The 27,063-nt window shown below is 43.1% G+C and overlaps 1 protein-coding gene across 1 annotated transcript in view; it reads left to right on the plus strand.

Moving 5' to 3' along the window:
• LOC134798066 (dnaJ homolog subfamily C member 13) overlaps positions 1 to 25,686 on the plus strand; it is a 55,123-nt gene extending 29,437 nt beyond the window's left edge. Inside the window, exons 20-40 of the mRNA XM_063770395.1 lie at positions 144 to 346; positions 641 to 761; positions 2,455 to 2,619; positions 2,860 to 3,011; positions 3,632 to 3,833; positions 4,183 to 4,368; positions 4,835 to 4,970; positions 5,389 to 5,579; positions 5,956 to 6,147; positions 6,949 to 7,128; positions 7,860 to 8,021; positions 8,273 to 8,482; positions 9,228 to 9,360; positions 10,767 to 10,922; positions 12,018 to 12,125; positions 12,612 to 12,724; positions 13,053 to 13,225; positions 13,836 to 14,064; positions 14,544 to 14,711; positions 24,472 to 24,618; positions 25,424 to 25,686. Of these exons, the coding sequence (XP_063626465.1) occupies positions 144 to 346; positions 641 to 761; positions 2,455 to 2,619; positions 2,860 to 3,011; positions 3,632 to 3,833; positions 4,183 to 4,368; positions 4,835 to 4,970; positions 5,389 to 5,579; positions 5,956 to 6,147; positions 6,949 to 7,128; positions 7,860 to 8,021; positions 8,273 to 8,482; positions 9,228 to 9,360; positions 10,767 to 10,922; positions 12,018 to 12,125; positions 12,612 to 12,724; positions 13,053 to 13,225; positions 13,836 to 14,064; positions 14,544 to 14,711; positions 24,472 to 24,618; positions 25,424 to 25,660 (3,564 nt within the window). The 3' untranslated portion in view covers positions 25,661 to 25,686. The remainder of the gene's footprint in view (positions 1 to 143; positions 347 to 640; positions 762 to 2,454; positions 2,620 to 2,859; positions 3,012 to 3,631; positions 3,834 to 4,182; positions 4,369 to 4,834; positions 4,971 to 5,388; positions 5,580 to 5,955; positions 6,148 to 6,948; positions 7,129 to 7,859; positions 8,022 to 8,272; positions 8,483 to 9,227; positions 9,361 to 10,766; positions 10,923 to 12,017; positions 12,126 to 12,611; positions 12,725 to 13,052; positions 13,226 to 13,835; positions 14,065 to 14,543; positions 14,712 to 24,471; positions 24,619 to 25,423) is intronic.
• The last annotated feature ends 1,377 nt before the right edge of the window (positions 25,687 to 27,063 follow it).

Here is a 27,063-nt window from a genome sequence, read left to right on the forward strand (position 1 = left end):
TTTAAGATTTACCTCCGACGTTTCGAGGACGGCGTTGTCCCCGTGGTCTCGGAGAAGACTGGCACAATAATGTTTAAAAATCGTGAAAGTTTAAATCAGAATTCTATGGCGGTTAAAAGATTAACATTATGTCTTGTTCGCAGCTCAAGGACCTGTACAAGAGCGGTGAAATCAACAATAAGACGAAGTGCTGGGCGCACAGCATGGAGGGCTGGCGCTGTATCGGCGCCGTTCCTCAACTCAAATGGACGCTAGCGGCTAGAGGGACCGCTGTCATGGATGAGAGTGCTTTAGCGTCTACTGTGCTCGATCTGTTGATTGCTGCGGCCCAGTACTACCCCAGCAGGTAAGTTATCTAAAGACTAGTTAAAGGCAATGACGTAAAAATAGCAAAGGTCATGTTTGAAAGTGGATTAGTGGGGGAAAATTCGAACGTATAGAAGATTAAGGAAAAATTACTTAGTAACTAGTGTTGGCGCGGTAATCTTACGGTAGATGTCGCTAGGCGACTTTATAATGCGATAAAGGATAGTTTGGAACAATTCTGCGTGATCGAATAACATTTTTTAAACGTAGATCAGTACATCCAACAGATGAAACAGCAATGAAACAGTTTTCATAATGATTGTATGTTTTGCAGAGACGAGGAGGACGCTGTAATACGGCCTTTGCCGAAAGTGAAGAGAATGTTGTCGGAACCGGCGTGCTTGGCGCACGTTGTTCAACTACTGCTAACCTTCGACCCGGTGCTCGTCGAGAAGGTAAAAATTACGCCATTTAGGGTCCTAGATAAATTGGTTGTTCAATACTTACGCCATATTTTTATTTTGCTAAGCGAAGTAGAAACAGCAATAGCTAAACTCAAACTGAAGGCTTGTGGTGGAGATGGTCTTAGCGCACAAATGCTCAAGCGCCTAGGTTCAGACGGTAACAAAATACTGTGCAACATCTGTCAAAAGGTATGGAGAACCGGTTGCTGGCCCGAAGATTGGATTGAATCTACTATTGTCCCCCTGCACAAGAAAGGATCCTCTCTCAAATGCGAAAACTACAGGACTATTTCTCTCATATCGCACGCTGGCAAAGTTCTCCTTCATATAATTAACAGGAGGCTCGAGCACTTTATTAAAAATCAAATCGCGAAGGAACAAGCTGGGTTTGTAAAGTGCAAAGGGACACGCGAGCAAATAATGAACATAAGGCAGCTCATAGAGAAATGCAGAGAATTTTGCGTACCGGTAACGCTCTGTTTTATCGATTACGCAAAGGCCTTCGACCGCATTAGCTGGTCTAAAATGTTCAAAGTTATGAAGGAAATGGGTATACCCGAACATCTAACTTTCCTTGTGCAGAACCTCTACTTGGATGGTAGCTCCAAAGTTCGAATGGATGACGCAGTGTCGATGCCCTTCAAGCCGGAGAGAGGAGTAAGGCAAGGATGTATACTGTCTCCGCAGCTGTTCAACCTTGTTGGAGAGCATATTATGCGCCGTGTACTCGATGGCTGGAGCGAAGGGATAAAGATTGGTGGCCGTGTAATCAACAACTTGCGTTTTGCCGATGACACGACCATCATTGCTTCCAGTGAGTCAGAACTCTCCGAGTTGTTGCACAGGGTAGAGGAAATTAGCGCAGAGTACGGGCTTCTCATCAACCGGAGTAACACCAAACTGATGTTTGTGGACAGAGCAGGTAAAATGCAAAGAACCCACGAATTGCGAGACCTGGATATAGTACAGGAATTCTTTGTACGCGTTCTGCTATTTGCCGTGGGAGAATGCTTGGCTTTTTTGGGCACTTGGCCCGGCGTGAGCCTGATAGCCTGGAAAAGGCTCTGCTAGTTGGGCCTGTTGAAGGTCATCGAAAACAGGGAGGGATACCCACACGCTGGTTCAACGCCATTCAAGAGGTTACACGCGAGGGGTTCCAGGGTTCCTTAAGGAAGGCAATGAATCGGCCTGGTTGGAGAGCACTACAGCACAGAGCGACTTATGGTGGTCATGACCCTCAGACATGAGGATTCGAATATTAAGAAGAAGACTTACGCCATGGAATGTCCAATTTAGCTAGAAACCTAAATGGCGTAACAATCACGGAGCGTGATTGTACATGTGAAGGGAACCCTGCCTGGCGCACGTTGTTCAACTGCTGCTCACCTTCGACCGTCAAAATGTAGCCGACAAATAAAAAAAGGAACATTTTTTTTTATTTAATTTTTTTGTATATTTATTGTTTTCCAATTTATTTTATTTTCCAAGTGTCCCCTGTAGTGTGATCTTTGACATGAATGTTAAAAATTGCGAACAAAAAAGGGCTTGTTAATTCTCTTGTTATTGAGCGTCTGGCTTATTTTGATGTTGGCTTGTATATTCCTCAAAATCTTCTTTTCAACAAATGTCTATTCTCAAATTCACTGTGGCTGTTTACACTAAAGATTTTCTTCAACTTTTTTAGGTGGCAACCCTGCTTTACGAAGTGATGCAAGACAACCCTGAGATCTCCAAACTGTACCTGACAGGCGTGTTCTACTTCATGCTACTGTACACGGGTTCGAACCTGCTACCCATCGCGAGGTTCCTGCGACTCACACATATGAAACAGGCTTTCAGAGCCGACCAGGTAAGAAACCTTGAGTAACAAGCTTTAAACGTAACACTCAAGATCAGAGTTACGGTGCTGTAATCCCTCCGCATTTACAATAATATTATCTAAGGTTTGAGATTTGTTATTTCACGGTTTTTGTCGTGGATCGTGGACGTGGATTAATAAAAAGCAATGTACATATTTACATATATCACCTGCTATCGACATTAGTTACCAATATAGTCTTGAGATATTATACAAATGCTTTATTCGCAGACTACATCGGATATAATGCAACGTTCGATCCTCGGTCAACTCCTACCGGAAGCCATGGTGTGCTACCTGGAGAATCACGGCGCGGAGAAGTTCGCGCAGATCTTCCTTGGAGAATGGGACACGCCTGAAGCCATATGGAACTCTGAAATGAGGTATAGTACAAATGATTTTTCTAGGTCACAGACAAAAACCGTATTATTATTTCTGCAAATACTCAAAGCGTGTTTTTAACCGAGTTCAGATCTGAAAGATCTGTCAGTATTGATTAAGAAGTAAATTAAAATTCATTAACGGTTTGTTTTTCATTAAAAGTCTAAAATTATGAAAATCCTGGTCACGGCACCAAATTGTAACATCTGTCATTAGAAAATCATAAACTTTTAATTCATTAAATTACTGAGAATTAAATTCTTTATTTAGCCCCAGTTTCACTTTTACGAGTTAGAACTTGTTTGTTACGGCAGTCTTACTTTACTATTTTGTACAGACTCATCCCATGACTTTGGTTCTACGCTTGAACAGCATATGAATAGCAATTTAAGCTTAGATTAGTAAAATATTCGGGTACATTTCGTCAGTCAGTAGTATCAACACACGAGATGTCTAACTAATTTCGTGGTCCAACAAACAACGTGGCTTACGTGTGAAAGTCAACACCGACATTGGCAAATTCACCCTGTGCACAATTGCAGGGAGCAAGCCAGAAAAAAAATAACAACGTGGCTTAGTGCGTTAGGAGAACAATTTAAAAATCGCTATGTTTTGTTCACAGACGAATGTTAATAATGAAAGTATCAGCACACATCGGCGAGTTCACACCCCGCCTCCACGCACACATCGCCGCTCGCTACCCATACCTAGCTATACCCGCTGTGTGCTACCCACAACTACAACACGAGCTGTTCTGCAACATGTTCTATCTGCGTCATCTGTGTGATACACACAAGTTCCCTGACTGGCCGATTCCGGAGCCGGTGAGTCCTTTTACCATGTCATAAGACATACTTTTGCTTGTTTTATTCCCACCGTGTACTCGTACCTACAACTACGACACGAGCTGTTCTTTGGTTCCCTGGTGGGCCGATTCCGGAGCCTGAACTCTATTACCGCGTTATAAGAATGACTGTTTCATGAATTTCTAAATAACATGAGAACCGTTATGTATGGCAATTTTATTATTTGTATAAAATAATAACGACAAACTATGCGGTGTCTTATGTGCGTGACTTATTTGGGTACAGATATCAAAATGTTTGGTACCATTGGTATTATCATATGTAATGTATCACAGAAAAATATATCTTACAATATTCTTCTCATCAGGTTCAACTTCTAAAAGACGTATTGGAAGCATGGCGGCGCGAAGTTGAAAAGAAACCTCCTTCAATGACAGCAAGCGAAGCTTATGCAGCTCTTGGCCTAACTGGACAACACGACGAAGCAGCCGTTCGCAAGGCGTATTATAGGCTCGCGCAGCAGTACCATCCGGATAAAAATCCGGAGGGCCGGGTATGTTTGGATATTTCAACTAAGTAACAACCCTAAAAGTAAAAAAATAACAACTTATATTTGCTTTAACCATTAGTTTTAACCATAACTGTCATATATAACAACGAGGAACTGTACTCACAATCAAACAAACATCGTATACTAACTTAACCTAATTCGTGAGATTGTTGCCAATCCACAAGCTCAGTTAGATTTGAATACTTGATACCTGAATTCTATGGGTAAAATTTAGAGGCCGCAATGAATGGGGTTGGCAACTGTCAAAGGTTTGCATAGATGGCGCCATGATAGCTTGCCCCTTTTTCTATGAGATTAGGATTAAAGGGCTGGCATCCAGGGCATAAAATTCCATTAAAAAAACAAAAAATTTACACAATTCTAGGGATTGACAGGGCAAGCTATGCTGGCGCCATCTGCTAAATACTTCGACCGGCCAACCCCATTTATATAGAATTTTGTATTTCAGGACCGCTTCGAGGCAGTGAACCAAGCTTATGAATTTCTATGCAGCCGCAACGTGTGGACCGGCGACGGGCCGAATGCAAACAACATCGTACTCATATTGCGCACGCAAACTATACTTTTCCAGCGATATTCGGACGGTAAGCTTCTACTATTGTTTTGCTTACTTCGATCATACAAGCGTTTGCATTGTGACAATGCCGAGACAAAACCAGTGTAACTCTGATTCATAAATAAAATAAAGCAGCTGAAATAAGTCTTCCGATAAGGTTGTTCAGGGTATAAGCAAAGGAATGCAATTCTCTCCCAATGTCTGTATTACGACAATTATGATTCAGGTGTCTTCAAAGCAAGAACAAATAGGCTATTTCTGAACCAGTGAGCTTTATTTTAGTCGGTGTCGTCACTTATCATCAGATGAGACTTGGGTTAATGACTTGTTAGTCTACCACATAAAATACGATATCCTGGTCACGGCACCAAATTGTAACTATACTTTTTTTACAATAGTTGAAACATTATTTTACCAAATATCACACCGTCTTATTTTGTCCCTAGTACTGGCACCGTACAAATACGCCGGCTACCCTCAACTGCTTCGAACAGCGCGTCTCGAAGCCGAAGCGGAGCAACTGTTTGCCGATAAAGATTCCTCTGGTCTGTTGCCGGCGGCGTGCGAGCTGGCTCACGCCACTGTTAAGTGCTCGGCTCTTAATGCCGAGGAATTAAGGAGAGAGGGAGGTTTACAGGTAAGACAGTAATAAGGTTTACAATAAAAAAAAAAGGAAGAATATGCATCGACTCTTGACCCAGAACAAGATGGAAGGACGTAGTGCTAAAGGACGTCAGTGAATGCAAGTTATCCGAGGACGATGTCGTGGACAGGGTGAAGTGGAGAAAGTTAAACAGGAAAACTGACCACACCACCATGTGGGATATGTATCCCAGGTATGTAGCTAGGAAGAGAGAGAGTGATGCATCGACGCTTGATATTTCTTTTAAATCTTTGAAACTAACCCATAATCAATTTTATAGAACATTCGGGTTCCTCTTAAGCATCCTGAATTAGATGTATTAGGAATAGAGCTGGATTAAAAAAATATTAAACTAACATTTTTTCATCAGGTCCTCCACGAAGCCTTAACCCGCTGCGTGCCCGTCCTCTCCACCTCAACGAAGCCCGGCGACGTGGCAGCCGCCGTCTGCGCGCACGCCGCGCGTTGCTTCGCCGTCGCCGCGCAGTTCCCCGCCTGCCGCGACCTGTGCGCCACGCTGCCGGCGCTGAGCGGAGACGTCGTCCCGCTACTGAAGAGACCAGTAAGCACACAGATAACTGTTTATATTAGGTTGGCTAGGCGTTTCCCCGTTGCGTGCCTGATTTCTCCCATCCACGAAACCGGAAGATGTGACAGCCGTAGTGTGCCGCGGGGACTGAGAAGACCGGTAACACAGACACAGGTTAATTTAAATTGTGTTTTATAGACTTAAATGGCAGCACGTTTTCCCAGTCAACATACTAATCTGTCTGGCTTTGTATTGAACGGATAGTTGGATTCGGCAGAAAGGGTAGTAATTGGCCAATCGGCCAATTAAACTATACTTTTTTGAAGATACAGAAACAAAGCTTACTTAATAATGTAATGTGAAAAACATTAATGAACATATACTTTGTTCTTTTTCGTTCTCTAGTATCTTACGGTACAGTAATTTGGGACTATTTTCGGATGTAATACAGATGTTGTTGAATTGATGTAGATGGAAAATAAAAAAACGGGACAAAGTGCGAGTCGGACCCTTCCAACGAGGGTCCGTACTTTTTAGTATTTATTGTTGTATCGCATATCGGCAACAGAAATACATCATCTGTGAAAATTTCAACTGTCTAGCTATAACGGTTCATGAGTTACAGCCTAGTGACAGACAGACAGACAGACGGACGGACAGCGGAGTCTTAGTAATAGGGTTCCGTTTTAACCCTTTTTGTACGGAACCCTAAAAAGAAAGTATGTGCTTTTATAGCACAGCCACTGGCCTAAATCAAAACTCATGATACATGCAAAGGCGATACATTTCTTGAAGTTCATTTAGTGTTTTACTCACTTACCCCATCTTTCGCAGCATCTCGGCGACACAGCGTGCGCGGGCGCGGAGGCGGTGGCGGCGCTGGCAGCGGAGCCGACCATACGCGAGCAGCTCGCCCTCGCCGGGGCCTTGCAAGCGTTGCTGCCCAACGTGCTGCAATACGACTACACGCTCAAGGAGTCCGGTGTGGAGACTGACGCACAGGCTAACAAGCAGGTTCGTACTCGTAGTCATACGTTTATTCATTGTAAGAGTGACACCTGTATCGGTATACAGTCAGAGCCACCATTTTTTTATTTGTTAATGTTATACACACATAGATAGAACATGTATTTTATTGCCTTTCATTGAGTTCTATGTACAACTGATTTCGCAAATTTAGTGTAACCTCTTACTAATCAGCTGAACCTAAGCCAAGATAAATATATGTTTAATAAAAATGAAAACTGTAGGTAGAAGAAACTGAAACAATATTTTTTGTATGACCGTTTGTTTCATATTTAAATAAATTAAATAAATAAATAGATATTTTCATTCACTCATTCATTCCATTCGTGCCTGCTCTTGTGAATATTATTATTCTCTAAATCATAATTAGATTCCAAAAAAAGTAAGACAATGTTGCCACTTTTTACTAGCGCGTCTTGTATTTATTTAAAAATAAGTAAATAAAAGTACTTTTTTAAATCGTAGGCGTAAAATTACCAATAAATAAATTATCTTCGCGTACTTATTTATAAAAAGGAATTTACTATTTTACAAACAAATTATTGCAGTGGCAACATTTTTTGGAATCTAATTATGATTTAGAGTTTAGATCTGGACGTCCTTTCAGAACGATTGCAGCAATTTTCTCGCGAGATGGCTTGCGCTTTGTGGATCCGCCAAATGTCCTCTACTGTTATTTTATCAGCCTGACTGATTTTTGAGATTTCTTTGTTATACAGGAGGTGGCGAACCAGCTGGCGCAGCTATGTGTGGCAGCGCTAGCCGCCATGTACGGGCCGCACGCGGAGCCCGGGCCGCTGGATGAGCGGATACGGGAGGCGCTGCAGGCCACGCTGACGCCCTACTTGTGCTCGCGGCTCGCGGACGAGGACCGGCACGAGGTAGGCTCACTATTTTTTCGAAAGCACTGGCAGTAAATAGTCTGAAAGATATCATCTTATCAGCTGAAATATATCTATAATGGTAGACATAATCCGCCCCCAAGAATCGCCATGACCGATCCCACTTAAGTCTAGCAACTTTGCGAGTGTCCACATTGTCAACTAGATCTAGATCTAGAAGGTAGGTAGGAAGAAACGGTCTCTAAATGTCATGTGTATGTGTGTCCTTTTCAAATATTTTTTTGTTCCAGCTACTTAAAACCCTGACCTCAAACTGGCGGACACCCTTACTGGTCTGGGATAACAGTACACGAGCCGAACTACGCGATATTCTCCGAGCCAAAATGGAACCCGACGGTCCACTGGTTCCAGCCTTCAAGTATACAGCCCATGAGGGCTTGTTGGTCGTCGGCGGGGTCTATGTGGCCATATACAACGACCAACCAGAGTTCCCCATACCGGTGAGTGAATATTACATTCATAGCAAAATAAATGCTCTGGAAAAGAACATTACCCTCTTCAGACTTACAAATCATTAGGTAAAAAAATTTAGAATGTAAATATGTGAAGAATAATTTAGACCATTTTGAACAAAATCGGTTGCACCGTCCTTGAGTACCGATAAACCAAATGCGATGCCATGAATAGGTTTTATCTGAATATGTTTTGTTTTTGAAGTGAAAACTTCTTTAGCGGCGTTGTGCACTTTTCGAGGTGGGGAAAAATGTTAAACTCGAGACAGCGTAAGGCGTAAGGCGTAAGGCGTAACCCTCTCTTTCTACTGCGCGGCGAAAATGTATGCCTGAGCCTGCTGTTTCGTTTAAGCGGCGCAGGACGCTTGCGTGATGTCATGTGTGACGGACAATGTCATTGTTTTTTGATTTAAATGCCATCTAGTGAGTTGCCCTCAAACTGGTATTAATATAACTGTAGTATTCACAGTAATGTGCTTAGGGGTTCCAAGTAATGCGACGATATAACGCTAGATGGCATTAACCTCAATTATACATAGTGCACTATATGGCGCTGTTATTAATATTTTGAGTTACAATGTCGTTGAGTTTTCACTTCCTCTTTCACTCCCGGAGTGCAACCCGTTGTTTTTTTTGTGTTTTGTGTGAATGTACGGATCCGTCATTGACGTGTTTATACTTATGAGCACGCCATTTAACCAGTACACTGAGACCTGTAATGATTGTTCTACAGAACCCTCAGCAATTCATCTTAGACCTGCTGAAGTTCATCCTGGAACAGACCAAAGAGGACATGACTCCGGAGCGCGTGGAACACATCACCATGGCGTTGTCGGCTCTCGCCAATGTCGTTATTAAAAACCCAGGTATAATCTTACCCCCTTATTCATAAAACTTTACGGGCCAGATTTAGTTAAATTATGTTTTTTCCCTTTCTTACAAATACATAAGTCAAAATGACAGACAAAGACAAACGATTCATAGCTAATTCAGGCCAGTAACGCGTTTATGAATAACGCCACTACTCTCTCTTCTTATTGTTGATCAATGTTGCGTCCTTAGCTACTGCATCGGCGTCCGACTTTTTCTTCTCCTCTTCTTTTTGACAACCAATGTCCGCCCATGCGCGGTGTCATTCCTGGCTACGTCAAGGCATCACCTCCAGTACTTTCCTCTTAGACAGTTAAAGACACAAATTTGAACAAAGATTCGTTTATGTCGCGCTTATAATGATTGGTTCATATTTATTTATTTATTTTATTATACAAACTAGTTACACAGCCTTACTGTATCATTACTTAAATAAGGCACTGCGAACTACAAAACAAAAATACAAAGATACGAGAAAAAAACAAATAATAACAAAATATTTTAAGCACTCGATTTGGGTGACGACGTAACAGCGTGGCACAGTTGCGTCGTCTGACTCGGCGTAGGATTCGGCAGGTTGCCCCGGAACAGTCATCCTGCGAACATACTCCACCACCTCGTCGGCCACGGCGGAATAATGCAGGCGTGACTCGTAGAGCGCCTTACTGGGTGTCGCAACTCGTGGACCAGAATTAACCGGCTTTGCAGTGCCACACAGAGTCTTATGAGGCGCCCTGCGCGCCTTGATCTCCCTTTCCACCAATGATTTTGTTTTACAAGGGGGCAAAGTTGTTGTTTAACCGCTCGTGCTAATATTAATACCCGAGCAAGCGAAAGATTCCAAAATTGAAGTTCGAAAAAATGGAATCTTGAGCGTTACGAGGGTTTCAAGGCACGAGGGTTAAACAAAATTTGCCCCCGAGTGAAACACAAAACTTTTCACCACACCAACTCGAAGCAAATATTAAATGTAAAATATCAAACCAAATCAAATTCAAATGAATGTTATTAAATATTTATCATCCAAAATCATCATTTAAAAGTCAATTCTACCAGCAAACATAAGAAAACAACTCAAAATTTGCATTTGATTACTTTGCCTCACATGTGAATTACTGATAGCAAAGTGCAACTTTGCTATCCGTTTTTGAAGTGCAAATTACTTTGCACTTCAAAAACCAGCTCCGCCACCACCAACCAGCACCAACCAACCAAACTAGCACCAAACCAACCAACCAAACCAAAAATATATAGATATGAAATAAAAAATCGTCTCAAGTAGTCCAGCGAAAACGATACCTATTTAATAGTTTATTAGAAGTTTTTTTAAAGACAATTACACATCAAATAACAATTGGAAATTTCTATTATTAATTGAACCTTATTGTATCGCTTGTTTCAGGCTCCGAGATCCAGTGCATAGGCCAATTCGGTCTAATCTTCGGCATGTTATCTGCGCGCGCACACCCTGCGCTACAGGACGCGGCGCTGCGGAGCGTGCTCGCCGCCGCCGGCAGCCGCGAGTGCGTCGAGGACGTCGCGGCCAGCCAAGTGCTAGGTAAACATAAAAGACTGTCTGTCAAATCGACAAAGGAGATAATTGGTTACTTTTGTACTGTGAAACCGACGGGCCATCCCGCGCCTCAACTTTACAGCTAGTGCTAGGTAACTATACAGCCAAGTGCATAGGCCAATTCGGGCTAATCTTGCTAATCATGCTGTCAGCGCGCGAGCATACAGGTAGCGGCGTTAAGGAGCGTGCTCGCCACCGCCGGCAGCCGCTAGTGAAGACACAGTGAAAGATAACATAATGCCTGTGAAATCTACGATAGAGATAACAGACGGCTTTTGACGTGTGAAATCGTCGGACTGGGCTGTGCCGCGGCAGAAGACCGTCTATCATGGCCCGCGAGACGCGGCGTGATCTCTGGCGGCCTATCCATTGTGAGACAGTTTTCTGGCACACATCAAAGAGGCACGCACTTGCGATTAACCTCCCGTATGCTAGAAAGTTGTACCGCGCCAAATAAAAATCTAGTTGTGGTCCTGTCTTTGTAATATTACTTTTTACATTCCTCCATATCAATGTTTGAAAGAATTACGCTGCCACCGAATGGCTAATTATTGTTCCATTAGGAAATATGTTTTTCACCACAGCAGCTCGGAAAGGCTGGCACTTCAAAAACTGATAGCAAAGTTGCATTTTATTCACATGTGAGGCAAAGTAATCAAATACAAATTTTGAGTTGTTTTCTCATGTTTGCTGGCAGAATTGACTTTTAAATGATGATTTTGGATGACATTGGAAGCGATTGTACAAAATCCTATTATGAAAATAAATGATATGATATGATATGATAAATATTTAATAACATTCATTTGGATTTGATTTGGTTTGATTATGTTTGATATTTTACATTTAATATTTGCTTCGGGTTGGTGTGGCGAAAAACTTTGTGTTTCACTCGGGGACAAATTTTGTTTAACCCTCGTGCTTTGAAACCCTCGCAACGCTCAAGATTCCCTTTTTCGATCCACTCGCTGCGCTCGTGGTTCAATTTTGGAATCTTTCGCGTGCTCGGGTATCAATGTTAGCACGAGCGGTTAAACAACAACTTTGCCCCCCTTGTAAAACAAATAACTATTCTCTCAGGCCATCTTCTTGCGTTGCTGGGCGCGCGGCCACCGCGGCCCGACGCCCTGGCCGCGCTGTCGGCGCTGCTAGCCAACACGGCTCTCGTCAAGGAGGCGCTCGCCAAAGGTATGCATACACACTACTGGCAAATATACGAAGAAAATTAAGAATTACATTTTATTAGTTATCCTCCTCTGAGTTTTGTCGCGGCATCGGCATTTTGCTGACTTGAAAAGCCTTGGAGTTCGCTCGGCATCAAGTTTTACGAGCTCGAATGCCACCTGACCTTGCAACCCAACGTTATTGAGAAAAGTCTCGTTTCCTCGCTTAGTACATGTTTTTCTTCAACGAAAAACGATTGGAAAATATCAAATGATATTTCGTACGTAACTTAAAATAAACTCATAGGTATGATGGAATATATGTAAGCGCATGAACCCCCCTCAAACCAGTAATTAACTAGCTACAGAGCAGTACAGTTGTATGCTTTCCTACCCCGCCACACCAACTGGCGACGAGGATGAGATAGCAAACAACTGTACTGCTCTTTAGCTCAAACCTGCTCTGCTCTGTAACCGGCGGGTTACACAATACTGCCCGTTGTTTCTTCAGGTGCTGTGATATACCTATTAGACTTGTTCGCGAACAGCAAGGTGCCCGAGATGAGAGAGTCCGCGGTCGAGTTGTTAGCTCGGATGATGGCCGACAAACTACATGGACCCAAGGTATTAAAATATACACATGAATGAAAATTGTCAAGCACCATTTTAAAGTAGATTTATCTTCACTTTGTTTTACCCGTATCGATTTTACTTTGATCAACTTGTTAACTTGGTGATCCCTAACTTAAGTTTATAATATTTATTGCCTACCCATGAAGATTCTAGAATATTCATTTAATATTATCGTTTATTGAGGTTGTGTGTGTTTATTACCCAATCATCATCAATTAAAATTATATCGCACATCCAAAATTAAAATTACACATACTTAATTTTTTTCAAAGAAATACATAGGTAATTCCATCTACTTAATGTAAAAACAAACCGACAGGTCCGTCTAACAATGTCGCGCTACGTGCCCGGCGTGTTCTGCGAAGCCATGCGCGAGAGTGGACCGGCGAGCGCTACGCACATGTTCGACTCGCGCCACGAGCATCCCGAACTTGTGTGGACGGACGAGGCGCGTGCGCGAGTGTGTAGCACGTTGGCCGAGCGAGCTGACAAGTAAGTAGCTACATTGTGCTACAGGTTTCGTAGCACACGTAGCGCTTCTATTACCACGGCGTAGCGCATCTGCATAGCGCTACGGGCCCGTTGTGTGAAGGGTATCGTAGATCGTAGCACACGTGGCGCATCTATCTACATGTTGGCACGGCGTTGCACTTGAAGCACTACACTGTGAAGCCATGCTAAGTGTAGCTCACTCCTCGATATCGTCGCGTCGCTACAAGTATATGCGGCCCACACCAATTTTGGTGTCTAGCAGTAGTAGTTGCCGCGCTACGGAACGGACGCCTGCTCGCGCTTGCGCCACCTGACGGTCATATCTGTCGTAATAGACGCGTTTTGTTAGAGAATGAACCTAGTAAGACTATTATTTATTCAGTGGCCATGCGCGAGATTTAACTGGCGAGTGCTACGCACATGTTCGACTGCTGCCACGAACACCCTGAGTTTGTATCGAGACTCCAGCGTGAGTGTGTAGCACTTTAGATGAGCGGGCTGACAAGTACGTATACGGGTTTCGTACCATATCTATTACAACGGCGTAGACTAGATAACGAACACAGATATTTTTTATTGCACTATGTATATAACCACTTCTTTCTTTCAGACACCAATGCAACCAGCTCCGCGACCCCAACTCCACGTTCGAAGACCGCGAGACCCTCGAGCGCGCCGCCGGCGAGGACTCGTGGGCGCCCGCCGGCGAGGTGGTCGTGGGCGGCGTCTACCTCAAGCTGTTCCTGCAGAGCCCGCACTGGAGCCTCCGCAGCCCCAAGCGGTTCCTGCAGGAGCTGCTCACCGAGTGCGTGGCCGCGCTCGGGAAGGACGCCAGCGAGGTATGACCGAAGAGCGAACGAAGGCCACTTGGCCCCCCAGCTATTATGTACTCGTCTTAGAGCATTTAGTAACTGGAGACGCCTTGGCTGTCATTTTCTGTACAAATCAGTCTGCCGATTTTTGCGGGGGAGGGGTACGTTAAATGTATGGCTAGTTCTACATGATTTTTACGTCTCGTACAAATAGCCATAAACATCAGTCCATACAAAAGTTTGCACAATTGTGCAAGGTTTTCGGTAGAGGGGTAAGCTTTTAAAGGCGACTCCAGTTATTAAATGCTCTAAGGTACTCGTAATAGTGGGAAATGTCGTGTTATCGGCTACAAACGTAGCGTTTATCTCGCGCTGGCAGTAAATGCGTTAAAAACAAGTGCTACGACTTCTGTTCATTCAGTTATCATTGTACGAAAGTTACAAAATGATGATATTGATAATTGATCCATGTATCTGTTGTAACACATGTATTTCTATCGGTACAGGGCAGCAGAGGCGACATCTGTGCCAAAGCGCTTGCCGTACTGGTATCAACGCGTCCAGCGCTGGGTGAAGTGTGTGCTCAGCTAGGTGAACTACCTCGACTCATGAGATTACTACCGCAGTGCCCGCTACACGCCGTACCCATCGTCGCAGCCTTAGCTCGCACACAGGTATGAGTTATCAGCAATTCAACTTCTCCAAAGCTCTCTCAGGAATGTCTATTATAATCGATCCCTTCTCGCCAAACGGTCTCCTGCGACGTTAACCCTTAGGAAGCCACGCCTTTTGTGCGCGGCGCGTCATCGTGAACCTTATAGGAATGCACGAAGGTTGATATTGGGCAGAACTCGCACGCCTCAGGTGACGTTTTTGGCGGTCTTTGCTAGCGGCGGTCTTAACCACGTACACCTCCACCTATGGGGCTTTTAGGCGGCAGATCTTTGATGTCTCTGTTACTTAAAGAAATTGCTCGAAATGGTTCCATAAGACTGCCCTACTCGCCACCCGTCGCTGTTAATCGCGTTAATAAACCTAAATTATTAGAGTACGGTTTATTGACCGAAGCGAAGCGAAGGTCTACGTTTTGACTCGGGCATTTTGCTTTCGTATGTCCGGATGTTCTCCTCTACAGGTCGCAATTCTTAACCGATTCTCGTGAAATTTTGTGACCGAATTTTATGACTAAATAAAATTTTTTTGTCAATCCGGTTTTTGGAAATTTTTAAAAATGGCGGAGTCGTGATACCTGGCGCCTAAACAAATAGTCGTATCGATATCATAAGCCTATTTTCTTTTTGAAACATGTTTACAGAGTTAATAGCAAAAAATGCAGAAAAAAATTATCGCTGGTTTAGGCGGTATTTAGATATTTAATTTTAACTAATTTTAATTTGAGAAGGAGTAGCTAAATTTCGTCAACCCATCTAAGAACTATTTGGCTCAGTTTGTAAACGTTCGCTTTTTCTGTTTGCACAGAGGGTCTGGGTTCGATTCCCAGTAATTGTATGCTGGGATATTATAACTTTTTGTATTTTTTTACACATAAATTTCGTATTGTTTTTCTTTAATTTACTATACACCGTGTTTTTATTGAATTCCGTTAACTTCGGGGTATAGTTAAGTACGTTTATAAGAACTAAATGGCATAGTTAATTTTCAAAAAAAAAATTTTTTTTTGTTTTCTTTTTTGTTTTTTTTTTGTTTAAAAAGTAATTAAATGTAGCATATAGCGTTGTTGTAACACGGGCATTACATTTAACTCAACCAAACAATTGAAATCTGTAACATATCAATGTCATTTCGTACATCAATCGACCGAGATTTTACTTAAGTTTAGTAGCAAATGTATGAACTCATTCTAAACACCAATCAATATGTAAGCCGGCCCTAAGGCAAGTGTACACGCTTGTAGAGGCCTTATAGTAAAAAAATAAATTATGGATTATCTCCGAAATGGACTTAATTAGAACATCGGTGTCTTTGAGAAAGTTACTTGATTTAAGCTCAGGAATGCACCCTTGAAATTAACGGAAATCAAAAAAAAACACGGTGTATTTAAAGCTCTTAGCACCATGTTATTTCAAGCTCTGCTCGCGAGGTCTACAGCTCAGATTAAATGTCCAAAAATTCAGAAAATTTGTATCGCTGGTTTTGGCGGTATTTAGATATTTCGTTTTTACTTGAGAATGAGTAGCTAAATTTCGTCAGCTTTAGTAAGAACTATCATGGCGCATTTTGCAAACGTTCGCTTTTTTTGTTTGCATCGGGAGGTCCCTGGTTCCATCCCCAGTAATCGTATGCTGCTACACAACTTTTTGTATTTTTTTATACTTAAATTTCGTATCAATTGTTGTTTTTTATTTTATTATTTTATTTTGAAAAGCGCGGGCTAAGCGTATTCGTTTAATTTTTGCAAGAGATGATGGCTTTTTGCGCTTTAAAGAAAATTTGATTCTTGAATATACGGCGCCCATACCTTTGGCCTCCATGCTCGTCTAGATGGCGACACCATTTTATATTTAACAATTTTTACTCATATCAGTAAAAGAACATGGGTCAAAATCATATGGCGTTCTAAAAATAAAAAAAATCATTTATCCATACATATATACATTTATTGATATTTTTTATTCATTTTCATTTTAATCCTGTATCGAAAGATGGCAGTAAATTTACAGCACTGATTTACAGTGACTACAAAATTTAGTATGACAATAACCCTCTACTATAGGGACCGTGCGCGTTGGAGGGTCTGCCATCTTGTGGCCTAAATCGGAAACATGTACATTGCCAAAGCAAGTTCTACCATCTACCGTTCTTGTAGGTACGTTTCCTTATGCATAGGTGCATAGTATAGGTTCTGTCATAGTGTGGGCTACATCGGAAGCATAAACGTCACATTTACGCCTCACGCCAAAAATCTGACGGCTCCTATGCCGCCCCCTATAGTTCACGCACGCCCCTTATAGGGACCGTGCGCGTTGGAGGGCCTGCCATCTTGTGGCCTGAATCGGAAACATATGTGCACATGTACATTGCCAAAGCAAGTGCTACCTTCAACCGTTCTCGTAGGTACGTTTTCTTGTGCATAGTAGGTTCTGCCATCTTGTGGGCTACATCGGAATCATAAACTAGACATCTACGCTTCGCGCCAAAGATCTGACGGCTCCTGTGCTGCCCCCTATAGTTCATGCACGTCCCCTATACAATCTATTCTCTTTAGAATTTAGATTAGTTAGATATTTAAATTCTTACTCGAAATAAGTAAGCAAATTTCGTCAGCTCAACTAAATGCTATCATAGCGCAGTTGGAACTCTGCCGCTTATAAGCAGGGATATGGGATAGGTACCCAGTTCGATCCCCAGTAAATGCAACTTTTTTTATTTTATTTTTGCACCTGAACATCGTATTGCTGATTGATCAAGCGAGCGCGAGGTAAGCGTATTCGTTGTTTTTTTTTGTTTGAACATTTTTTTTGCGGTTTAAGTTCAAGGACACGGACCGTTACGCGGGCGAAAGCGGGCGCGGTGCGCGGGGCGGCTCCGCGGCCGAGCGCGGTCGCGGTGAGTGGGGGCGGGGCGGGGTAGGTGTTAGAGTAACTAACCCGAGCGGGCAGACGCGTAAGGGCAGACGACGTTGGCGCTTGTGTTGATTTTCAGAATTTTCCAGAACAGTATTGTGAGTATTGCACTTAGATTTAAATAATAAACTGGCTTTTCTATACGGACTTCGTTGCTTAGTGAATGGAATATTGATATTATTTTGATTTAAATAATAAACTTTAGCTTTTCTTTTCGGACTTCGTTGCTTACTGAAGGGAATATTGATATTATTTTGATTTAAATAATAAACTTTGGCTTTTCTTTTCGGACTTCGTTACTTACTGAATGGAATATTGATATTATCTTGAATTAAATAATAAACTTTGGCTTTTCTATTCGGACTTCGTTGCTTAGTGAATGGAATATTGGTATTATTTTGGGAATAGAAGTATATACGTTATACCTAAACAAAATGAATAATATCATAGCTAAAAGAGGGAAACTCAGTCAATTTTCTAACATTTTTACCCAGCCCCGGCAGCAATGTTTCGGGATGGCTGTCGCGGCAGTAATTTACGGCACGGCTCATGGAATTACTTTTGCGAATTTTCATATAGATGAATTACTAACATCCGGCGATACCTACTATAGGTCTTGTTTACAAAAAATGCGGAGCACGAATTTACATGATCAACTGTGCTCCGACGATTTATTATCGCCTATATATATTTTAGGAAAGGTATTCCATGTAGAAAAATGTGATTTAGCGGATGAAATCACCAAATCCTATAGAGATAGAACACTGCAGAATGAGGCTCTGATGGCCCTCCGGGAGGCTTTTGCCGACGAACATGGAGGTGGTTTTACTTTTACCACTCAGGGGATGACGGTAGGCGTCTGGAAACGGGAAGGGGAGTATTTTCTTTTCGATTCCCATTCTGTAGATATTAGTCATCGGTTGGTAGATTACCAGTCAGGGGCTGCATATTTGTATAAAACCACGTCAATTGAACAGCTTGCTACTTTGCTGTGCGGAATTTACAGAAACAATGTAGGTCCTGACTGGCTTCAAATGGTCAGAGTTTTTGGAAACCCAATATTTACACGGCCTAATGATGCAATTTTGATGTCCTTTGCTGAGTCACGTAGGAGGCAGCGACCCCTGCCTGGGGCCTTGCCTTCACCCTTGATTCCTCCAGTTATAGTATCTTTGTCGGAATCAGACAATGCATCTGCGTCATCCCAGCGTAAAAAGCCCAAACCAACTCCAAAAAAAAAACTGCCGCAATGAAGGCTAAGGAAACTGCACAAAAACGGCTTAATGAGACCCCAGAGCAGACAGCCGAGCGCCTTAATAAAAATAAGGCACGTAAGTCATTTAGAATAACTGCGGAGACAGAAGAGGAAAAGGAACAGCGTCTTAATACAGATAAAGAACGTAAGTCTTCTAGAAGGAATATGGAGACGGAGGAGGAAAGGGGAGACCGTTTATTAAAAATGAAAATTTGCACAACGTCTGCTAGGACTAGCTGTACTTTACAGACTGACCAGCGTGTAAAGGAAAATAAGCCACATGTGACTTTGTTTGATTATTTTCAGAGAGACTTTGATTGGGATATTTGTTTAGAGTGTTCGGAACGGTTTCCTGGTCTTCAAATAAAATCAGGGTCTTGTATTCGTTGCTTAAAATACCGAGGGGGTGATAAAGTTAACCCATTTTCTGCAACGAACTACATGGATCCAGGGGAAGTTCCACCAGTCCTAAAGGATCTCTCAATGGTGGAGGAACAGATAATAGCTAAAATCCATACTGTTATATCTGTTTATCGCATAAAAGGTCAACAGTTAGGGTACTCAGGTCAGGTTATAAATTTCCCACAGGAGGTTTCTGACATTGCAAACAAATTGCCCAGAGCGGTTTCTACTTTGTCCTCTATTCTTATAGTCAGACAAGAAAAATCATCTGGCTATGTTGATTTTAGAGTTCGTAGGGATAAAGTTAGGTCAGCATTGGAGTATCTCAAAGTAAATAATAGATATTATCGGGACATTGAGATTGATGTTAATGCTCTAAATGATATACCTGTGGACGGATCGCTGATAGACGTAATTCCACAAACATTTACCGGACTCGCCGATGATCAGGTGGACAAAGACGAAGCGTGTGAAGTAATGACTACTGACGTTCCCAATTTTATAATTAATGAGAAAAAGGGTCAAATTAAAAGCGTACTCGAGGATGACCCCGAGGTTGTTGCTTGGCCCAAACTGGGGAATGAGCCAGTTAATGAATTCTCAACTGTGGGTTACATAGCTATGGCTTTTCCGACCCTGTTTCCTTATGGCAGTGCCGATTTGCGTGAGCCTAGACTGATAAAGGTAACCCCCAGTGATTATTTCCAGCATCTAATCAAGTATAAAGATGGTAGGTTTGCGAAACATCCGCGTTTTCGTTTTTTTGCAATGAATAGTTCGCTAAGATGGGCTGCTCTTCAGAATGGGAAGATCTGCGTTCAGAAAAATTCAGAACTTCAAAATCTTACTGCAGCTGGCGTTAAAGAGAGGTTAGCTATAAATCCGAGTTTATTAAAAAATATGCTTTGTTTTAACTCTTCACTGAGGGGGACTAGCGCCTACTGGCACGCAAGGTGTGGAGAATTATTAGATATGGTGCAACAGTTGGGACCGCCGACCCTCTTCTTTACTTTAAGTGCAGCTGACATTCATTGGCCGGATATTTATCGTCTGCTTGATCCCGGGACAGATTACAGTAAGCTAAGTAAATCAGAGGCTAGCCGAAGAAGAAATTCTATTTTAAACGATAATCCGGTTATTGTAGCGTGGTTTTTTGCCAACAGGGCTGATTTTTTCATAAAATCAGTTATAATCCCCAAGTTTAATGTTCGAGACTTTTGGTATCGGACTGAGTTCCAACATCGGGGTAGCCCGCACATACACGGGGTAATATGGTTAAATGAAGCTCCAGATTTGCATACTTTGGACAACATGGACGAACCAGAAAAACAATCCGTTTGCCAATTTTTCGATGCGCTCATATGTACTGATAGCCCAGGAATAGGGCCGCTCCCCCCTGTGCATCCCTGTCAGGTCCATTATTCCGACATATCTGACCATGACGAAGATTATTTAAACTTAATAAACTGCGTACAAATGCACACAAAGCATGGTCCACAGTGTTTGCGCTTAAACAAAAAATCGAAAAAAAAAGAATGTCGTTATAAGTTCCCATTTCCTTTACAGGAAAGGACTCACCTCAGCAAGAGTAATGGGCATTGGGAATTGATAACAAAACGCAATCACGAATTGGTGAATAGGCATAACAGATACATAACGGAGCACTGGAGAGCTAACACCGACGTTCAAGCTTTTCTCAGTTATAACGCGGTATTGAACTATATAGCTAAATACGCTAGCAAAGCTGAGCCCTGCTCAAAAACCCTAGAAGTCTTGCTGGGCGAGTCCCTTAAAAACGAAGAAGACGCGGCAAAAACAGTTGTCCAGAAACTATTTATCCGCATGATCGCAGAAAGGGACTTTTCGGCCCAAGAGACTGCTCAAATTTTAATGAGTTGGCCTCTTTATCATTGCTCAAGAGTATTTGTCACAATTAATGTTGATAAAAAGCAATGGGTGCCAATGGAGAGTACCAATGCTCAGGCGACGTCTCTTAATTCTCCCTATGACGTGTATCATTTGCGTCCAAAGGAACAAGAGACTATGTCTCTGTTTGAGCACGCGTCCAAGTTCTACAAAAAAGGGGAAAATTGAGTCAAAAGAAGAACATCATGTATAGTTAGAGTGTTCCCCAAGCTTCGCACAGATCAAGGAGAGGCATATTTTCGACAACAAGTTCTCATCCATGTGCCGTGGAGATCGGTAGAAGCCTTGAGTAATCAAGGGTCGTGGGAACGGTTATATCACCGTCTGGTGGAAAAGCCTAATGATATTTTAGTCCTACCTCGAGTTGAAGAAGAGTACGAAAATGTTGAGGATGATGACGAGGCTCGTGATGTAGCGGAGGAGTGGGTGGTAGCAGCTATGGGTCCCACTGGCGAATTAGGACTCGAAGTGGAAATGGGACTAAGAGAAATTGATACAAATCATTCATGGGCAGATGCATTTGAGAAATTCAACGACCCATTGAGCTTGCCTGGATTTATTACATTGGAAAAGTTAAAGGACTGCGTCGAGAATGAAATTTGGGAAGATCCAAAAGTAACATTTTCCAGTGAGCAAATGACGGTACTCTCATTTCTATCCGAACGCATTTCGTGCATTAAATCAAATTGTATCGAACTCGAACCACGTATTATGATCGTACAAGGCAAAGCTGGTAGTGGCAAAAGTACCGTAATTAAAGCCATGTGTGCTACATTGAACCGGGAGCTAGGACCTAATAGTTTTCGCCTGATGGCCCCCACAGGGGCTGCTGCTGTTAACGTTGGAGGTAGCACAATTCACTCGGCCTTGCATCTCGGCATTGAAAGACAATTCCGAAAACTAGGCGATGAGAACCTACAACAATTTCAAGAGAATATGCAAGATTGCAACTTTATTATAATTGATGAAATGAGTATGATTGGCTGCTCACTATTCAAAAAAATTGATTTGAGATGTAGGGAAGGTAAGCCCTTATTTTCCCACTTGCCTTTCGGAAATGTTACTGTATTTTTGTTGGGTGATATAAAACAATTACCACCAGTACTTGATCGTCCGGTTTATGGAACGGGATTTACCTGCGTGCTAGCGGATCAGGGACAACTACTCTACAAAGAAATCACATCATGTGTCATTTTGTCAACGTCTTATAGGCAAGGAGGTGCAGGCCAGGCACATTTTAGGGACATTTTGGATCGTCTGGGCGACGGAAAGTCAACTAAGACTGATTGGGAAATATTAATGTCGCGGGAAAAAAGTAGACTAAGTGATGCGGAACGACGGCTTTTTTCTAATGCAATGAGACTTTACCCGGAAAACAGGAATGTTAGTTTGTATAACATTTCCAAACTAAAGGACCTCCATAAGCCCACGGCTAAAGTATCGGCTGAACATAATAACAAAGAAGCTGCACAGGCATGTGCAGATCGACAAGCGCAAGGGTTAGAGAAAACTCTGTACCTCTGCGTTGGCAGCAGGGTCATGCTCAAAACAAATTTGTGGGTTAAAAAAGGTTTGGTGAATGGTTCCGTTGGCACTGTTACCGATTTGGTGTATCTACCTAATCGTGCACCACCCGTTGATCGCCCTTTGGTAGTAATGGTCAGATTTGACAACTACAGCGGCCCGGCTATAATGGGATCAGTGTCGGTCGCCGCTGTCACAAAAACTTGGCGTTCTAAAGAACTTACATGTTCCAGGAGTCAATTTCCACTTACGTTAGCATGGGCGGTCACCATCCATAAATCGCAGGGGTTAACATTGCCTAGGGTAGTGGTCGACCTTGGGCTCAGGGAACTAGCTGTAGGTTGCTCGTACGTTGCGCTTTCCCGGGCTCAAAGTCTAACTAACATTATCCTAGAGCCTTTTAATTTGGATCGTCTCGCTAAAATTAAAAGCATGAAACTCCTTCTATTGCGACTCGAGGAGGAACAAAGACTGAAAAGACTGGCAAACCAAACGCGCACGAAGCTTCTCAGTTGCAGTTTACAGGCTAATTAAAAGGTAATGTTGGTTCCCTAACATAAGTAGAGTTAGACCAAGAAAAGTCTGCAGAGATTTTGACACTGGCACAAATAACATTGGCTCTGCGTGTGCTGTCAAAATCTCTGCAGACTTTTCTTGGTCTAACTCTATCCACTTTTCTATACAATTAGTATGGCGACGTGGATACTTAAGTTGGGGCACCGACCGTACACTGACATCGGAATGATATTTTTATCATGTTATTTAGTAGTCATCGTGCTTCTCGCTTGCGCCAATACATGTACGGACAAGAACCAGCGAAATGCACGATAACTAAATGACATCAGTTAGACGTCATTCTGATATCAGTGTACGTTTGAATTGGCCTGTTAGCCAAAAATAGTTTCGTATGTCCATCTGTTCTACTCTACTGGTCGCATTTCTAAACCAATTCCCGAATTTTGTAAGCAGGTTCGATAGTTAAGGTTTTAATTGTCAAATTAGATTCTCTAAATTCTTCTAAACAACGAAGCCATACATTTACTCAGTTTTAAGCTCAGCTCGCGAGGTCTACAGCTCACAGAGCCACTAGTTTTAACTTCATTGACCGAAGCGTAGCGAAGGTCTACGTTTTGACTCGGGCATTTTGCTTTCGTATGTCCATCCGGATGTTCTCCTCTACAGGTCACAATTCTCAACCGATTCTCGTGAAATTTTGTGACCAGATTCTATGATTAAATATTTTTTTTATGTCAATCCAATTTTTGGAAATTTTTAAAAATGGCGGAGTCGTGATACCTCGCGCCTAAACAAATAGTCGTATCGATATCATAGGAGTTTTTTCTTTTCGATTAAATGGCCAAAAATTCAGAAAATTTATTTCGCTGGTTTCGGAGGTATTGAGATATTTAATTTTAACTAATTTTAACTTGAGAATGAGTAGCTAAATTTCGTCAGCTTAGCCAAGAACTATTTGGCTCAGTTTGTAAACGTTCGCTTTTTTTGTTTGTTTGCACAGAGAGTCTGGGTTCGATCCCCAGTATTTGTATGCTGGGATATAACTTTTGTTTTTTTTTTACACTTAAATTTCGCATTGTTTTTTTTTTTTTTAATTTACTATATTTAAAGCTCTTAGCACCATGTAATTTAAAGCTCTGCTCGCGAGGTCTACAGCTCACAGAGCCACTAGTTTATTGAATGATGGGACCAGTTAACAATAATTTCATTTATTACATTTCTTTGCAGTCGTGCGTAATGGCGATGAACCAGACTGAAGTGATGTCCGGACTGAAAACCGCAGTGAAGTCATGTCGGGAGATCATCGGCAGCGCGTGTGAAGCTCTTGCCTCCATATTCAACAGTTCCGTGAACACAGATCGCCTCGTTCTACAGGTATGGTTCTAGCAATTTATAAATTTAGCTTTAAAGAACTTCATTTCTCATAAAGAACCGTAAAATTCACTTATATGAGAAAGTTTTCATGTTAAAGACATATGTAACTCCGTATAAGATGAATAAAGTCTAAGGAAAAAACGTGCCTCGGAAATCAAGAAAAAGTCATTCTCGGATAGATGGCGCACACACCTTTGGCCTATGCTCGGCTAGATGGCGTTGACGACGCCGTTTCATATTAAACAATTTTAACACATAGGTATCAGTGAAAGAACATGGGTCGAGATGATATAAAAATAATAAAATCATTTATCCATATATATAAAAAAAATGATAGTTGTATACATTTTCATTTTGAGTTTTAATCGTGTGTCGATAGATGGCAGTAAATTTATTGTGACTACAAAATTTACTATAACAGGACCCCTCTATACTATCTATTCTCTTTGGTAAAAGATAAAGATAAAATATTTTTATTCGTGACCATCACAAAACATGTATGAACATGTACAGACAACAACAGCAAGGAAAAAAGAACTCAATAAGTGTGCATATCGAAATGGACCCAACTCAGCATGATGGCTAGCTATAAAGCCTGCGCTGGTCTTCCGTAGGGCCCATTCGGTGATGCCACGACAGATAACACAAAGATACATATTAAAACATTGCAAACATTGCTCTATTAACATATAGCATTTGTTCTATGTTGTCCTATAAGAAACACAGACGTTAACTAGTTGCTGGTAACGTGATGTTTAAACAGCAAAATGTACCAGTATATATCTTAATTAATTTTTGTCTGCAGGCTCTAGAAACTGGTCTAATAGACGAGCTGCTATCCCTCCTCGAGACCCGCCTGGACGGGCAGGCCGCCGCCCAGCTGGTCAACGCATTAAAGGCCATGGCGCGCTCCACCACGCACGGGGAGCGAGTGAGAGGCGTGCTGGCCAAGAGCCGCGTGTGGGAGCAGTACGCCCAGCAGCGACACGACCTGTTCATCACTGCACCCTCACAGCATGCGCTACAAGGTGAGTCACTGTAGCTAGTCAACGCACTGAAGGCCATGTCCACGACGCACGGGGAGCGAGTGAGAGGCGTGCTGGCCAAGAGCCGCGTGTGGGAGCAGTACGCCCAGCAGCGACACGACCTGTTCATCACTGCACCCTCACAGCATGCGCTACAAGGTGAGTCACTGTAGCTAGTCAACGCACTGAAGGCCATGTCCACGACGCACGGGGAGCGAGTGAGAGGCGTGCTGGCCAAGAGCCGCGTGTGGGAGCAGTACGCCCAGCAGCGACACGACCTGTTCATCACTGCACCCTCACAGCATGCGCTACAAGGTGAGTCACTGTAGCTAGTCAACGCACTGAAGGCCATGTCCACGACGCACGGGGAGCGAGTGAGAGGCGTGCTGGCCAAGAGCCGCGTGTGGGAGCAGTACGCCCAGCAGCGACACGACCTGTTCATCACTGCACCCTCACAGCACGCGCTACAAGGTGAGTCACTGTAGCTAGTCAACGCACTGAAGGCCATGTCTACCACGCACGGGGAGCGAGTGAGAGGCGTGCTGGCCAAGAGCCGCGTGTGGGAGCAGTACGCCCAGCAGCGACACGACCTGTTCATCACTGCACCCTCACAGCATGCGCTACAAGGTGAGTCACTGTAGCTAGTCAACGCACTGAAGGCCATGTCCACGACGCACGGGGAGCGAGTGAGAGGCGTGCTGGCCAAGAGCCGCGTGTGGGAGCAGTACGCCCAGCAGCGACACGACCTGTTCATCACTGCACCCTCACAGCACGCACTACAAGGTGAGCCACTGTAGCTAGTCAGCGCACTGAAGGCCATGTCTACCACGCACGGGGAGCGAGTGAGAGGCGTGCTGGCCAAGAGCCGCGTGTGGGAGCAGTACGCCCAGCAGCGACACGACCTGTTCATCACTGCACCCTCACAGCACGCGCTACAAGGTGAGCCACTGTAGCTAGTCAGCGCACTGAAGGTCATGTCTACCACGCACGGGGAGCGAGTGAGAGGCGTGCTGGCCAAGAGCCGCGTGTGGGAGCAGTACGCCCAGCAGCGACACGACCTGTTCATCACTGCACCCTCACAGCACGCGCTACAAGGTGAGTCACTGTAGCTAGTCAACGCACTGAAGGCCATGTCCACGACGCACGGGGAGCGAGTGAGAGGCGTGCTGGCCAAGAGCCGCGTGTGGGAGCAGTACGCCCAGCAGCGACACGACCTGTTCATCACTGCGCCATCACAGCACGCGCTACAAGGTGAGTCACTGTAGCTCAGCGGTTCTCAAACTTTTTTGGCGACTGGACTCTTTTGGAAAGCGAAATATTTGACGGAACCTCAAATCAAAAAAAATCTTTTAACTGTGGACCCGATATAGAAGACATGGTCATTTTTCTTATTATTACAAGTATTCTCGCGGAGCCCCAA

Source organism: Cydia splendana, chromosome 16, assembly GCF_910591565.1.
Source record: "Cydia splendana chromosome 16, ilCydSple1.2, whole genome shotgun sequence".
NCBI classification, from domain to species: domain Eukaryota; kingdom Metazoa; phylum Arthropoda; class Insecta; order Lepidoptera; family Tortricidae; genus Cydia; species Cydia splendana.